Source organism: Salmo salar, chromosome ssa24 (genome assembly GCF_905237065.1).
Source record: "Salmo salar chromosome ssa24, Ssal_v3.1, whole genome shotgun sequence".
Lineage (NCBI taxonomy): Eukaryota > Metazoa > Chordata > Actinopteri > Salmoniformes > Salmonidae > Salmo > Salmo salar.
The window spans coordinates 18216819-18231459 of NC_059465.1; the positions used below are offsets into that span (position 1 = coordinate 18216819).

The 14641-nt window shown below is 43.2% G+C and overlaps 1 protein-coding gene across 7 annotated transcripts in view; it reads left to right on the top strand.

Annotated features, from left to right (window-relative positions):
• The first annotated feature begins 536 nt into the window (after positions 1-536).
• Positions 537-14641, top strand: part of LOC106585296 (probable E3 ubiquitin-protein ligase HECTD4) — a 61456-nt gene continuing 47351 nt past the window's right edge. For all 7 annotated transcript variants that reach the window (XM_014171366.2, XM_014171370.2, XM_014171368.2 and 4 more), the window contains exons 1-2: positions 537-1170; positions 5229-5860. In XM_014171366.2, the coding sequence (XP_014026841.2) occupies positions 1024-1170; positions 5229-5860 (779 nt within the window). In that variant the 5' untranslated portion in view covers positions 537-1023. The remainder of the gene's footprint in view (positions 1171-5228; positions 5861-14641) is intronic.

Consider the following 14641-nt stretch of genomic DNA (forward strand, 5'->3'; position numbering starts at 1 on the left):
AACATCTATCTGATAATCACACCTATTGCTGTCTAGCAAATGTCATGTGCATTGTGAACAGATAATGAGGCTCCAAGTACTGAACCATTTCCCGGAACAATTTGCTGAAAGCGCGGAAGCTTTCAGAAAGCCTCGGTTTCCCATAAGGCCCAGCAGAAACATCTCTAGACCGACAAATTACTCTCTTGCAACATGTGCAGTTAAAGGGGAATAATACACGCAAATATATATTTTTTACCTTAAAAAAACAGGGATTCAGAACATAAGTTCTCGATGTTTCTCTTTGAACAATTTAAATCATGAGAGCAAACATTATTTTTTTCTTCCAAAACCAGGACATTTATTTGTGAGAAAACAGAATTCAGGAAATACTACATTTAATTGTGCCCCTTTGTGTTGTTTTAACCATTATTTTACCAGGTATATTGACTTAAAACACCCGTTGTACACCAATGGCCCGGGGAAGAGTAGCTATCATGCTAGAAAAGGTTAGAAATCCCTGTTGTAGGATAACCTGCAGTGTATGCTGGGAACTGTTGGCCTAGGAAACATGGCGTCTCAGCTGTGGTATTTCGAATATCTATCCGGTCACTAATAAACAGGGGTTGGACCATTAACGGAGCCATTTTTCCTGCTTTCTTGTCGTGTTGTGGTTATGCTCAGACGTTGTGTTCAGCAGGAGAAGGCAGTCATTTATGAAACTTCGCTGTAAATATTACGGTTTACAGAGTGTCACATCCACTCTGCACTGTAAAAACGGTACAGTACGGTTGATAGCTAGCCTGGGGTAGATAAAGAACCTGTCCCACACAGTGCAATCAGCTGGCCGACCTATGTTAGCCAGCTAGCCACTGTAGTTAAGCAGTACGAGTGGCATTAGTTAGCTAACGTAGCTGGCTCGGACTACGTTTGCGTTTGTCATCTGACTGACAGCATGTCTGTCGGGTAGTGTTGTTGTCATTTCGGATATTGAATTTGTTTTGATGTTCGACCTCTCTGGCATTTTTCTCGGGGGAGAGAGAGATGGGCTCCGGGGCCGTGGATTCGTCCCAGTGGCTGTCAGTGAAGGAAGAGACTATTTTCCTTCACGATGGACTGATTCGGGTCACGGATCTGGCTGAACTTCCCAGTGAAATCGGGGTGTCTGAGCAGGGGGACACTGAGCAGGAGGTGAGTCTACTCTGCATCAACGTTTGCATTTCGAATGTTTTCTTGGCAACAACAGAGTGTCGTTAACGTTAGCTAGCTAACCGACTATAGTTAAGCTAAATAGCCGAAAGTTAACTAGCTAGCTCAACATTTAATTACATATGAATGAAGTCACATTTAGCTGTAGAAACAGATTCTATTTTTAGCTAATAATGTTCATGAGTAAGGTGCCAACGCCGGCTTGACAAGCAGGTCATGGCGTTAACAGCCTACTATTGTAACTGTTTAGCCAACGTTAGCAGACTGTCTAACGTTACCTTTTGAAGAGGTAGTTAGCTATAACTAGGTACGTTATTCATGTCAATTGAAATTCTTATTGCCAGCTAATATTCAATGTGGTGATAACGTTGTTTCCTTTCCTGATTGATCGGATCCAGCTGCTATAACGTTAGCTATGAATCTCACTGTATAGGCATGATGACTCACGACGTAGCTAGGTAGACTATTATCATGTCCTGGCTTTTAAATCCCCACCCTTTGTGGGGAACCCCTTGTCATTTTTGGCCAAGACATTGGGTGCTCTTGAGTGGTGGCTGGCTATTGTTGTTGTGTTCATCAACTTATGCATTACATTCTTCAAAGCACATTGGCATACAAACTAAACAAATACAAAAGGAAAAGTAAATAAGGCATGCTTGCAGGCTCCTCAAACCAGTATGTAGCCAGAGGGTCTTACAGTTCAGAGTTCAGCACATAGAAGCACAGTATACTTCCTCATTGGCACACTTGACAGTATTTTAATGAACTGCCATAATTCAATGGCAGTCTTTTTTATTTGATCAATATTCATCTGGTGTTGACACCTGTGCAATGCCTTGTGGCCTTTTACTCAACCATAGACACAAAAATATGGACCATTAAGCTAGCTGGCCTATGTGCTTGACTCTTAAAAGGCCTTTTCTGGTCAACCTTGACATTATGGTTCAGAATAAGTACCGAATAAATGGACGCTTGAATGATCGATCCCGTTAGCTGTAGGAATCCATTGACAAATGTGCTAGGCATATCAGAGACTAGGGCTGCAGGTAGCCTAGTGGTTAAGAGTGATGGCCCTGTAATTCAAAGGTTGCAGGTTATCTATTCTTATTCCAGATTAGATTTGACTTAGATTTGTGTGTATTAGGTATTTGTTGTGGAATTTTAGATATTACTTGTTAGATGTTGCTGCACTGTCGGAACTAGAAGCACAAGCATTTTCCTACACTCACAATAACATCTGCTAACCGTGTGTATGTGACCAATAATGATTTGATTTGAATCCCTGAGCTGACTAAGTGAAACATATGTAATTGTGCCCTTGAGCAAGGCACTTAACCTATAATTACTCCTGTATGTTTTTTTTTTTATGAATATGGACTTTCTCTAGTTCCTACTATTCATACTGGAATAGAATTGTGTTAATAACAACCAGAAAATGGTGGAACGGGGGAATAGAGAAGGTGAGAACAAGGAAATTGAGGTTTGCGACTGAGGGTGCACAGATGGAGAGTGATGTAGACCTAAACATAGATAAAGGGGTCACAGATTGATAGATGGTGAATGAGTGAGAGTCAGACAGATTACATGCTACAGATGGACACTGAGAATTAATCAACCTGAGTGGACTAGACTTTACTGCGTACATCTCCTGCTTGTGAAGTTTTCTTATTTTTCGTAAAAGAGTGGAGCAATGACTGGGGGGATAGAGCAGCTGTGCTAGCTAGCCCTGTGCCCCAGGTGCAGTAGTTTGGCATCCTGATTCTACTGCTTCATAGTGGGACAGGCTTAGCTTTGGGTCTGAGAGGTGGAAGTCAAAACAAAGGTCTTATTGCCCGTGTCACTTCTCAGAATAGCCCAGTACCATTGGTTCAATAGCAGTACAGGACATGGAAGTGTTGCTTGTCCTTTCTGCAGTGGAAGGATGGATGGCATGTAACCTGAGCATCTGCAGTGTGCCTCTAGTTATTGTACTGTCACCACCATCCACCCTTCCCCCTGCTCTCACTAACCTTATTCTTCTTATGTAGGGCTCCCGAGTGGCGCAGTGGTCTAAGGCACTGCATCTCAGTGCTAGAGGTGTCACTACAGACCCTGGTTAGATTCCAGGCTGTATCACAAACGGCCGTGATTGGAAGTTCCTTAGGACGGCGCACAATTGGCCCAACATCGTTAGGGTTTGGCTGGGGTAGGCCGTCATTGTAAATAAGAATTTGTTCTTAACTGACTTGCCTAGTTAAATAAAAAATTATGTGAGGAGGTAAGGTAGTGCAACACTAATTGCTGTATGATGAGTTGGGGTTATTAGGGGTCTGTGGACATTGTAATTTCCCTATCAGAGAGTAGTAGAAACATTAAAATGTGTGATTTGGTTAAGTCCTCCAGCCTCTCCAAGCAGCTTCCTCTGGTCTTTATGGAGGTCATCTACAGGGGCCATTAGCACAGTGGGAATGTTTCCATATGCATTCCTCTTTTGGGTTAATGTTGCCAAACTCATGATTGATCAGGTCATCCAGCAGCCCATGGGCGCTTAGATGCAGGCTATTTATATCAGCATCACTAACCACGTTTCCATCCACAGTTTTTATGCGAGTGAAGTCATACAGTATTAAAAAAAATCAAAAATCACGACAGCTGTGATCAAAACAGGAAGTTTCGGTACAATTTTATAAAGATCATTTGTGCGTTCGACATAGTGGGATACATTTTGTGTCCGTAAAATTAATTATGCATAAAATGGCGGTGGAAACGCAGATATTGATATAATAACCATCATATCGAAGTAAATTCGGAGTCACACAATCATATGGTGTGTGGTCCTCCCACTATGACTTGGGGAAACCATGCAGTTTATTAGGCTACAGATGAAATACATTATGATGAACTTCACAGGGTGGTGAAAGTGCATGGTGATGAGCTTGCTTGATGCTTCTTTCCATTAAATATCTAGGGTCTTATTCTGGTGACATGATGATCGATGCTTGACTGCCTTTTGACAAATAAAATATTCTCGCTCTTATCCATAATAATGTAGACTAGCCCACCTGCACTATATCTGCGAGCTGCTGAGTAGTCACATTTGGTATTTAACATAACAGTTCTAGTGACAAATGTATCAGTGCAGTTGAAAATGTGATGGGAACATCTTGAAAATGTGAGTTTTCGGGACATGAAAACTTAAGCGGAGAAGAAAATGTTGTGCCCTACGTCGTCAGGCACTGTTTTTATCCACAACCAGTCCATTTGGTGAAACACCACTGGTGGAAAAATGTGCCTATTTTCTTTATGCAGCTTCTAGAATATTTGGATTGACATCTTTCTCCAATTGGATGGAAATCTAGCTGTAGAGGAGAATCCTTTCTGCAGAGTAAGGTGGAGAGGGTCGGTGAACAATCCCAGTCTCCAATGAAGGGACTTTACTGTAACATTAATCGCATATCTGAAGAAAAAAAAGTGCCTGCCAAATGGTGTTATGGAGTCTTAGACTAGACACTGTAATCGATACCTGGTTGAAATGCTGCGTAAGTGCAGATGATGCACAATTTTCCTTTTTATCTCCTCTGAAATAACCCCACAATCTCTCTCTTTTTCATACTGCTTATTTTTTTGATTATGTAATGCTGTATTTGGCTGTTTCTCTTGGTAAGAACATCTGCACCATGAATACAATTTAAATGTGAAATGACTGTGGGTTAGAAATACAACAAGGGGTATCCCAGGTTATTTCCACACATGTATTTTGATTCTTTAATGAGTATCATTAGAATCAAAGGGTCTAACCTCCTTTTCCTCCCTCATATTCAATTTAGCTACACATTATCTCAAAGTGAAGCAGTGCTCTGTTGTAAATTGGATTTAGAGGTTGCCAGACCCCAGCTAGATGGTGATTTACAGTCAGTGCACTATACTGGATGCCGTCATTGCTTTAAGATCTCGAACCATTGTCTCCCCAAGGATTAAACCAACTCCTGTTGGTTACAGATCTTCATGACTATTTTCTATATCCCTCACATTTTCTCACTCTTCCTTTCTATCTCTTCTAGATCCTCACATTCGAGACAAAGAATCCTGCGGAGCTAGCCGAGCGTCTCCGTGCAGTCTGTGGTAACCAAAGCAATGCGTATGCCCGCCTGTTGGAATACCGTCTGAATGCTCTGCGGGGCCTGTGGGGGGCTCAGCGTCAGTTGGCCCTGGAGGAGCAGCAGGACCGGGAGGGGGCTGGAGGGGGCGATGAGGAGGCCCTGGCCCTGCTAAAACGACAAGGCCTGCTGCAACAGCCTGAACAGGCTCCTTTCACCTCCCGCATGGGGCTGCTACTGGTCTTCCCCCTCCTGCAGTCCCAGACACGCAGTGACCCGGCACTCTGTGGGGTCACGGCGGAGGTACTGCTGTCTTGCCTACGTGACTGCCAGCCCCTCAGCCTCAGCAAGGAGCCTGCCGACTGCCTCAATGGCCTAGAAGGGCTGCTCTGCTCCTGGCTGGAGGAAGGGGTCCAGCAGACAGCACAGACCCAGCAGGGCCAGGGGCAGCAGGGCCAGGGGCAGCAGGGCCAGGGGCAGCAGGGCCAGGGGCAGCAGGGCCAGGGGCAGCAGGGCCAGGCTCCTACGTACGTGCTCCACGCACACAGGCAGAGGGAGAATGCTGCCGCTGCTCTGGTAGCTCTCGCCTGTGCCAGGTGAGACCACACGCTTAACAACAGAGCACACCACACATAAAGAGGAGAGAATAGTATGCCGGATCACTTGAGTCTGCTTAGCCGTCTGGCTCATTTACTCCAGCTTCCTAATACTGCTCAAATGGTGATTAGGCAAGCCCTCAAGTGTCATCCCATTTCTGTTTCCACTTTCAGTGACGTAGCTAGCCCCTGTCAGTGACGTAGCTAGCCCCTGTCAGTGACGTAGCTAGCCCCTGTCAGTGACGTAGCTAGCCCCTGTCAGTGATGTAGCTAGCCCCTGTCAGTGACGTAGCTAGCCCCTGTCAGGGACGTAGCTAGCCCCTGTCAGTGACGTAGCTAGCCCCTGTCAGTGACGGTAGCCCTGTCGTACGTAGCTGCCCTGTGACGTAGCTAGCCCCTGTCAGTGACGTAGCTAGCCCCTGTCAGTGACGTGGCTGCCCCTGTCAGTGACGCTAGCCTTCGTACTGCTAGCCCCTGTCAGTGACGTAGCTAGCCCCTGTCAGTGACGTAGCTAGCCCCTGTCAGTGACGTAGCTAGCCCCTGTCAGGGATGTAGCTAGCCCCAGTTGTTCACTAAATATAATCTTCTCTTTCTTTATCTTTGAAAAATGCCTTTCAGTTTTTGTGTTTGCTATGTCAGTGATGCTTGTTGAACAGGGGTCTTGTTTGTCACCTAGGTCAGGGGTTTTCAGACTTTTCTTTCCCAGGGACCCCCGCCCAGGCAAACTGGTAACCCAGGGACCCCCATCATATTTTAGCAAAAAAAATATATAATCACGTCTTGTCTCAGGTGAATGATAATGGCAAGTAGAAGTAATCAACATTTAAAAAATGAATAGATTTGGAAGACAGTTTCATTGTTTTAACCTCCCCACAGTTCATTGGAAGAGGAAGTGTAAACTCTAACATATTCTAGCTAGAAATGTAAAGGCATCGTGGCGGCATAGACAACATTTAGCTGTTGTAAAGCACCTTTTTGCAATGCTACTATTTTTCCATTGAGCTGAGAGAAAACTGTACATGTTTGAAGCACATTTCCTGCAATTCTATGCATTTTGCCATGGCTAATGCTGTGTTCCTCTGCTCAATCACTATAACAAAATCACTGGGCATGTGCCCTGAATGCTGGGGTTTTAGAATCTTTTATTCCTCCTGACTGTCTAGCTTTCATTTTATTGTTAGTTCTCAAAGATGCTATTATCAAAATCCAATCTAATTTTCTGGTCACCTACACATATTTAGCAGATGTTATTGCGAAATGCTTGTGTTCCAAGCTTCAACAGTGCAGTGATATCTAACAATTCACAACAACACACATCTGAAGTAAAAGAATGGAGTTAAGAAATATCTAAATATTATGCCGTGCAACGTCGGAGTGGCATTGGCTAACAGTAGAATATTTAAAATTCTATCTTTTCTGCATGCTTTCTAGCTGGTTTTGGTTGTTTATTTAAGTTGACACACCGTTTTTCCATCCCGAAAAGTGACCAGTATACAGAAATAACCCTGTTATTAGCTCCAATGACTGTAATTTCCTCCATATTACAAGGATCGTTTGGGATTTTGTCAATGAAGCCGTTTATCTACTTCCCCAGAGTCTGATGAACAGGAACAGCTAGCATCACACTGTTCCTGTAGACTTGTAGACCTGTAGACTAGTCATTGCGCTAACTTTATTGGCTTGTGAAACTACCTTTTTAACTTACTTCATACTGGACGCAGAGACATAAACATGGTATCCGTGGACCCCAGTTGGAAAACCCCTGACCTAGGTCACAGAGGAAAGCACTCTTTTTCTTTCACCTGTGGCTGCAGCCCGGCTTCCGCTGTTGACAACTGAGCTTCACCTGTTAACCAGAACCCTCTGCCCTTTGTGTGCCCTCTGTAGAGGCATAGAGCCCATTGTGTTGGGGAACCATCCAGTTCTGGTGCTCTCTCTTTCACCAACAGTGGTTGGTAGTTCAAGAGCTAGGCTATCCTCTCCCCCCTGATGGTTTGGGTGTGCCTTATTGCTGCGTTCTTTTTTTAATGGTCAAAGTAGCTTAACTGTTTCTCGCCCGTGTGATGTCACCAGCTCGTGAGGTGTGTTAGTGTAATGTGGGGAGGGGAATTCTAGTTCCAGGCTGTATCATCTGCTGTTTATTTCATGTGGGAACCAGCATGACAGTTACCTAAGCCACACTCACAGGCACAAACACACAACGTCAATGTCAAATGGAATGTCTTTCAAATAGAGGTCGACCGATTAATCGGAATGGCTGATTAATTAGGGCCGATTTCAAGGGCATTTTTGGACACCGATCATGGCCAATTACATTGCACTCCATGAGGCAGGCTGACTACCTGTTATGCGAGTGCAGCAATGAGCCAAGTTAAGGTGCTAGCTAGCATTAAACGTATCTTATAAAAAACAATCAATCTTAACATAATCACTAGTTAATGGTTGATAATATTACTAGTTTATCTAGCTTGTCCTGCGTTGCATATAATCGATGCGGTGCCTGTTCATTTATCGTTAATCATAGCCTTCTTCACCAAACAGTTATTTTTATTTATTTATTTCACCTTTATTTAACCAGGTAGGCAAGTTGAGAACAAGTTCTCATTTACAATTGCGATTTAACAAGAGCATTCGAGAAAAAAGCACTGTCGTTGCACCAATGTGTACCTAACCATAAACATCAACACCTTTCTTATAATCAATACACAAGTATATATTTTTAACTGTGGTCCCGTGTGGCTCAGTTGGTAGAGCATGGTGTTTGCAACGCCAGGGTTGTGGGTTTGATTCCCATGGGGGACCAGTACGGAGGAAAAAATGTATGAAATGTATGCATTCAACTACTGTAAGTCGCTCTGGATAAGAGCGTCTGCTAAATGACTAAAATGTAAATGTAAAATGCATTTGCGAAAAAAGCACAATCGTTGCACGAATGTACAGGGGGGGAAAAAAGTATTTGATCCCCTGCTGATTTTGTACGTTTGCCCACTTACAAAGGAATGATCAGTTTATAATTTTAATGGTAGGTTTATATGAACAGTGAGAGACAGAATAACAACAAAAATATCCAGAAAAACACATGTAAAAAATCTTATAAAATGATTTGCATTTTAATGAGGGAAATAAATATTTGACCCCTCTGCAAAACATGACTTAGTACTTGGTGGCAAAACCCTTGTTGGCAATCACAGAGGTCAGACGTTTCTTGTAGTTGGCCACCAGGTTTGCACACATCTCAGGAGGGATTTTGTCCCACTCCTCTTTGCAGATCTTCTCCAAGTCATTAAGGTTTCGAGGCTGACGTTTGGCAATTCGAACGTTCAGCTCCCTCCACAGTCTGGAGACTGGCTAGGCCACTCCAGGACCTTAATGTGCTTCTTCTTGAACCACTCCTTTGTTGCCTTGGCTGTGTGTTTTGGGTCATTGTCATGCTGGAATACCTATCCACGACCCTTTTTCAATGCCCTGGCTGAGGGAAGGAGGTTCTCACCCAAGATTTGACAGTACATGGCCCCGTCAAATGATGCGGTGAAGTTGTCCTGTCCCCTTAGCAGAAAAACACCCCCAAAGCATAATGTTTCCACCTCCATGTTTGACGGTTGAGATGGTGTTCTTGGGGTCATAGGCAGCATTCCTCCTCCTCCAAACACGGCGAGTTGAGTTGATGCCAAAGAGCTCCATTTTGGTCTCATCTGACCACAACACTTTCACCAGTTGTCCTCTCAATCATTCAGATGTTCATTGGCAAACTTCAGACGGGCATATATATGTATTCTTGAGCAGGGAGACCTTGCCGGCGCTGCAGAATTTCAGTCCTTCACGGCGTAGTGTGTTACCAATTGTTTTCTTGGTGACTATGGTCCCAGCTGCCTTGAGATCATTGACAAGATCCTCTCGTGTAGTTCTGGGCTGATTCCTCACCGCTCTCATAATCATTGCAACTTCACGAGGGGAGATCTTGCATGGAGCCCCAGGCCGAGGGAGATTGACAGTTCTTTTGTGTTTCTTCCATTTGCGAATAATCGCGCCAAATGTTGTCACCTTCTCACCAAGCTGCTTGGCGATGGTCTTGTAGCCCATTCCAGCCTTGTGTAGGTCTACAATCTTGTCCCTGACATCCTTGGAGAGCTCTTTGGTCTTTGCCATGGTGGAGAGTTTGGAATCTGATTGATTGATTGCTTCTGTGGACAGGTGTCTTTTATACAGGTAACAAACTGAGATTAGGAGCACTCCCTTTAAAAGTGTGCTCCTAATCTCAGCTCGTTACCTGTATAAAAGACACCTGGGAGCCAGAAATCTTTCTGATTGAGAGGGGGTCAAATACTTATTTCCCTCATTAAAATGCAAATATTTTTATAACATTTTTGACATGCGTTTTTATGGATTTTTTTGTTGTTATTCTGTCTCTCACTGTTCAAATAAACCTAACATTAAAATTATAGACTGATCATTTCTTTGTCAGTGGGCAAACATACAAAATCAGCAGGGTATCAAATCCTTTTTTTCCCCCACTGTACCTAACCATAAACATCAATGCCCTTCTTAAAATCAATACACAGAAGTATAGATTTTTAAACCTGTATATTTAGTTAAACGAAATCCAGGTTAGCTGGCAATATTAAACTAGGGAAATTGTGTCACTTCTCTTGCGTTCATTGCACGCAGAGTCAGGGTATATGCAACAGTTTGGGCCGCCTGGCTCGTTGCGAACTAACTTGCCAGAATATTACGTAATTATGACATAACATTGAAGGTTGTGCAATGTAACAGGAATATTTAGACTTATGGATGCCACCCGTTAGATAAAATACGGACCGGTTCTGTATTTCACTGAAAGAATAAACGTTTTCTTTTTGAGATGATAGTTTCCGGATTTGACCATATTAATGACCTAAGGATCGTATTTCTGTGTGTTATTATAATTAAGTCTATGATTTGATATTTGATTGAGCAGTCTGCCTGAGCGGTGGTAGGCAGCAGCAGGCTTGTAAGCATTCATTCAAACTGCACTTTCGTGCGTTTGCCAGCAGCTCTTCGCTGTGCTTCAAGCATTGAGCTGTTTATGACTTCAAGCCTATCAACTCCTGAGATTAGGCTGGTGTAACCGATGTGAAATGGCTAGCTAGTTAGCGGGGTGCGCGCTAGTAGCGTTTCAATTGGTGACGTAACTTGCTCTGAGACCTTGAAGTAGTTGTTCCCCTTGCCCTGCAAGGGCCACGGCTTTTGTGGAGCGATGGGTAACGCTGCTTCGAGGGTGGCTGTTGTCGATGTGTTCCTGGTTTGAGCCCAGGTAGGGACGAGGAGAGGGACGGAAGCTTTCCTGTTACACTGGCAATACTAAAGTGCCTATAAGAACATCCAATAGTCAAAGGTATATGAAATACAAATGGTATAGAGAGAGAGAGAGTCCTATAATAACTACAACCTAAAACTTCTTACCTGGGAATATTGAAGACTCATGTTAAAAGGAACCACCAGCTTTCATATGTTCTCATGTTCTGAGCCAGGAAATTAACATTAGCTTTTTTACATGGCACATATTGCACTTTTACTTTCTTCTCCAACACTTTGTTTTTGCATTATTTAAACCAAATTGAACACGTTTCATTATTTATTTGAGGCATTATATTAAGTTAAAATAAGTGTTCATTCAGTATTGTTGTAATTGTCATTATTACAAATAAAAAATCGTCCGATTTAATCGGTATCGGATTTTTTTGGGGGTCCTCCAATAATCGGTATCGGCGTTGAATAATCATAATTGGTCGACCTCTACTTTCAAATATATTCTATGATGACGACACTGAAGCAGGAAGTTATATTATACTGTAAACAACGCACGAACTGAGTCTGGTCAGAGTGCTTAACTATGCTGCCCCATCATCCAGGAACACTTTGCAGAAGGACTTAAAATTAGATCATTTTATTCTGATTGATTTTAAATTCTTGATTGGAGGGCTGCTGACCAGACTGCACATGTTTTTAAACCTGCTCTCTTATGCACCATTTTAACTTCCATTCATTGTTATATTTTTTGTCTATTGTTTAACTATATGTAAGATTCTTTCTTGGCCAGGGCTCACTTGGAAAAGAGATGTACATCTCAATGTGACTTCTAAGATTATATAAAGAATACAAATAATAATAATTGGTCATACATTGTACAAAGTAAGGCAAACGATGCAGATCAAGAAATGGCTACACAGCTGAAGCATGGCACAACATTCTCTTTTGTGTTAAAGGGGAACCTTCTTTTGGTATTTGTTTAATTTGTCCATTGTTGATATGCACTGTGTACAAAACATTAGGAACACCTTCCTAATATTGAATTTCACTCCCCTTTGCCTCCAGACCTGCCTCAATTCGTCGGGGCATGGACTACAAGGTGTCAAAAGTGTTCCACAGGGATGCTGGCCAATGTTGACTCCAATGCTTCTCACTGTTGTGTCAAGTTGGCTGGATGCCTTTTGGGTGGTGGACCATTCTTGATACACAAGGGAAACTGTTGAGTGTGAAAAACCCCATTCACCCTCTGAATGGCACACATACACAATCCATGTCCAAAGCTTAGAAATCCTTCTTTAACCTGTCTCCTCCCCTTCATCTACACTGATTTGAAGTGGATTTAACAGGTGACATCAATAAGGGATCATAGCTTTCACCTGGATTCACCTTAAGTCTGTCATGGAAAGAGCAGGTGTTCCTAATCTTCTGTACACTCAGTGTACTTACAAAAAGCTTTCAAGACATACAGTACCAGTCAAAAGTTTGGACACACCTACTCATTCAAGTTTTTTTTTTAAATTTGACTATTTTCTACATTGTAGCATAATAGTGAAGACATCAAAACTATGAAAGAGTTAAACAAATCAAAATTATAATCTATATTTGAGATTCTTTAAAGTAGCCACCTTTTGCCTTGATGATAGCTTTGCACACTCTTGGCATTCTCTCAACCAGCTTCACCTGGAATGCTTTTACAACAGTCTTGAAGGAGTTCCCACATGCTGAACACTTGTTGGCTGCTTTTCCTTCACTCTGCAGTCCAACTCATCCCGAACCATCTCAATTGGGTTGAGGTCGGGTGATTGTGGAGGCCAGGTCATCTAATGCAGCACTACATCACTCTCCTTGGAAAAATAGCCCTTACACTGCCTTGAGGTGTGTTTTGGGTCATTGTCCTGTTGAACAACAAATGATAGTCCCACTAAGCGCAAACCAGATGGGATGGCGTATCTCTGCAGAAGGCTGTGGTTGCCATGCTGGTTAAGTGTGACTTGAATTCTAAATAAATCACTGACCGTGTCACCAGCAAAACACCATCACACCTCCTCCTCCATGCTAGAAGGTGGGAACCACACATGCGGAGATCATCCATTCACCTACTCTGCGTCTCACAAAAACACAGTGGTTGGAACCAAAAATCAAAGGACAGATTTCCACCAGTCTAATGTCCATTGCTCGTGTTTCTTGGCCAAGCAAGTCCCTTCTTCATATTGGTGTCGTTTTAGTAGTGGTTTCTTTGTAACAATTCGACCATGAAGGCCTGATTCATGTAGTCTCCTCTGAACAGTTGATGTTGATGTCTTACTTGAACTCTGTGAAGCATTTATTTGCGCTGCAATTTCTGAGGCTGGTAACTCTATTGAACTTATCCTCTGCAGCAGCTTTTTTTTAAATAATTTTTTTTATTTCACCTTTATTTAACCAGGTAACAAGATAAATAAGTAAATAAATAAATAAATAAATACAGTGTGGGGATGAGGTAGATTGGATGGGCTATGTGCAGTGATCTGTGAGCTGCTCTGACAGCTGGTGCTTAAAGCTAGTGAGGGAGATATGAGTCTACAGCTTTAGTGATTTTTGCAGTTCATTCCAGTCATTGGCAGTAGAGAACTGGAAGTAGAGGCGGCCGAAGGAAGAATTGGCTTTGGGGGTGACCAGTGAGATATACCTGCTGGAGCGCGTGCTACGGGTGGGTGCTGCTATGGTGACCAGTGAGCTGAGATAAGGCGGGGCTTTACCGAGACTTGTAGATGACCTGGAGCCAGTGGGTTTGGCGACGGGTATGAAGCGAGGGCCAGCCAACGAGAGAGTACAGGTCGCAGTGGTGGGTAGTATATAGGGCTTTGGTGACAAAACGGATGGCACTGTGGTAGACTGCATCCAATTTGTTGAGTAGAGTGTTGGAGGCTATTTTGTAAATGACATGGCCGAAGTCGGGGGTGGGTAGGATGGTCAGTTTTACGAGGGTATGTTTGGCAGCATGAGTGAAGGATGCTTTGTTGCGAAATAGGAACCAGATTCTAGACTTCATTTTGGATTGGAGATGTTTAATGTGAGTCTGGAAGGAGAGTTTACAGTCTAACCAGACACCTAGGTATTTATAGTTGTCCACATATTCTAAGTCAGAACCGTCCAGAGTAGTAATGCTGGACGGGCGGGCAGGTGCGGGCAGCGATTGGTTGAAGAGCATGCATTTAATTTTACTTGCATTTAAGAGCAGTTGGAAGCCACAAAAGGAGAGCTGTATGACATTGAAGCTCATCTGGAGGTTAGTTAACACAGTGTCCAAAGTAGGGCCAGAGGTATACAGAATGGTGTCATCTGCGTAGAGGTGGATCAGAGAGTCACCAGCAGCAAGAGCGACATCATTGATGTATACAGAGAAGGTAACTCTGGGTCTTCCATTCCTGTGGCGGTCCTCATGAGAGCCAGTTTCATCATAGCGCTTGATGGTTTTTGCGATTTTACTTGAAGGAACTTTCAAAGTTCTCAACA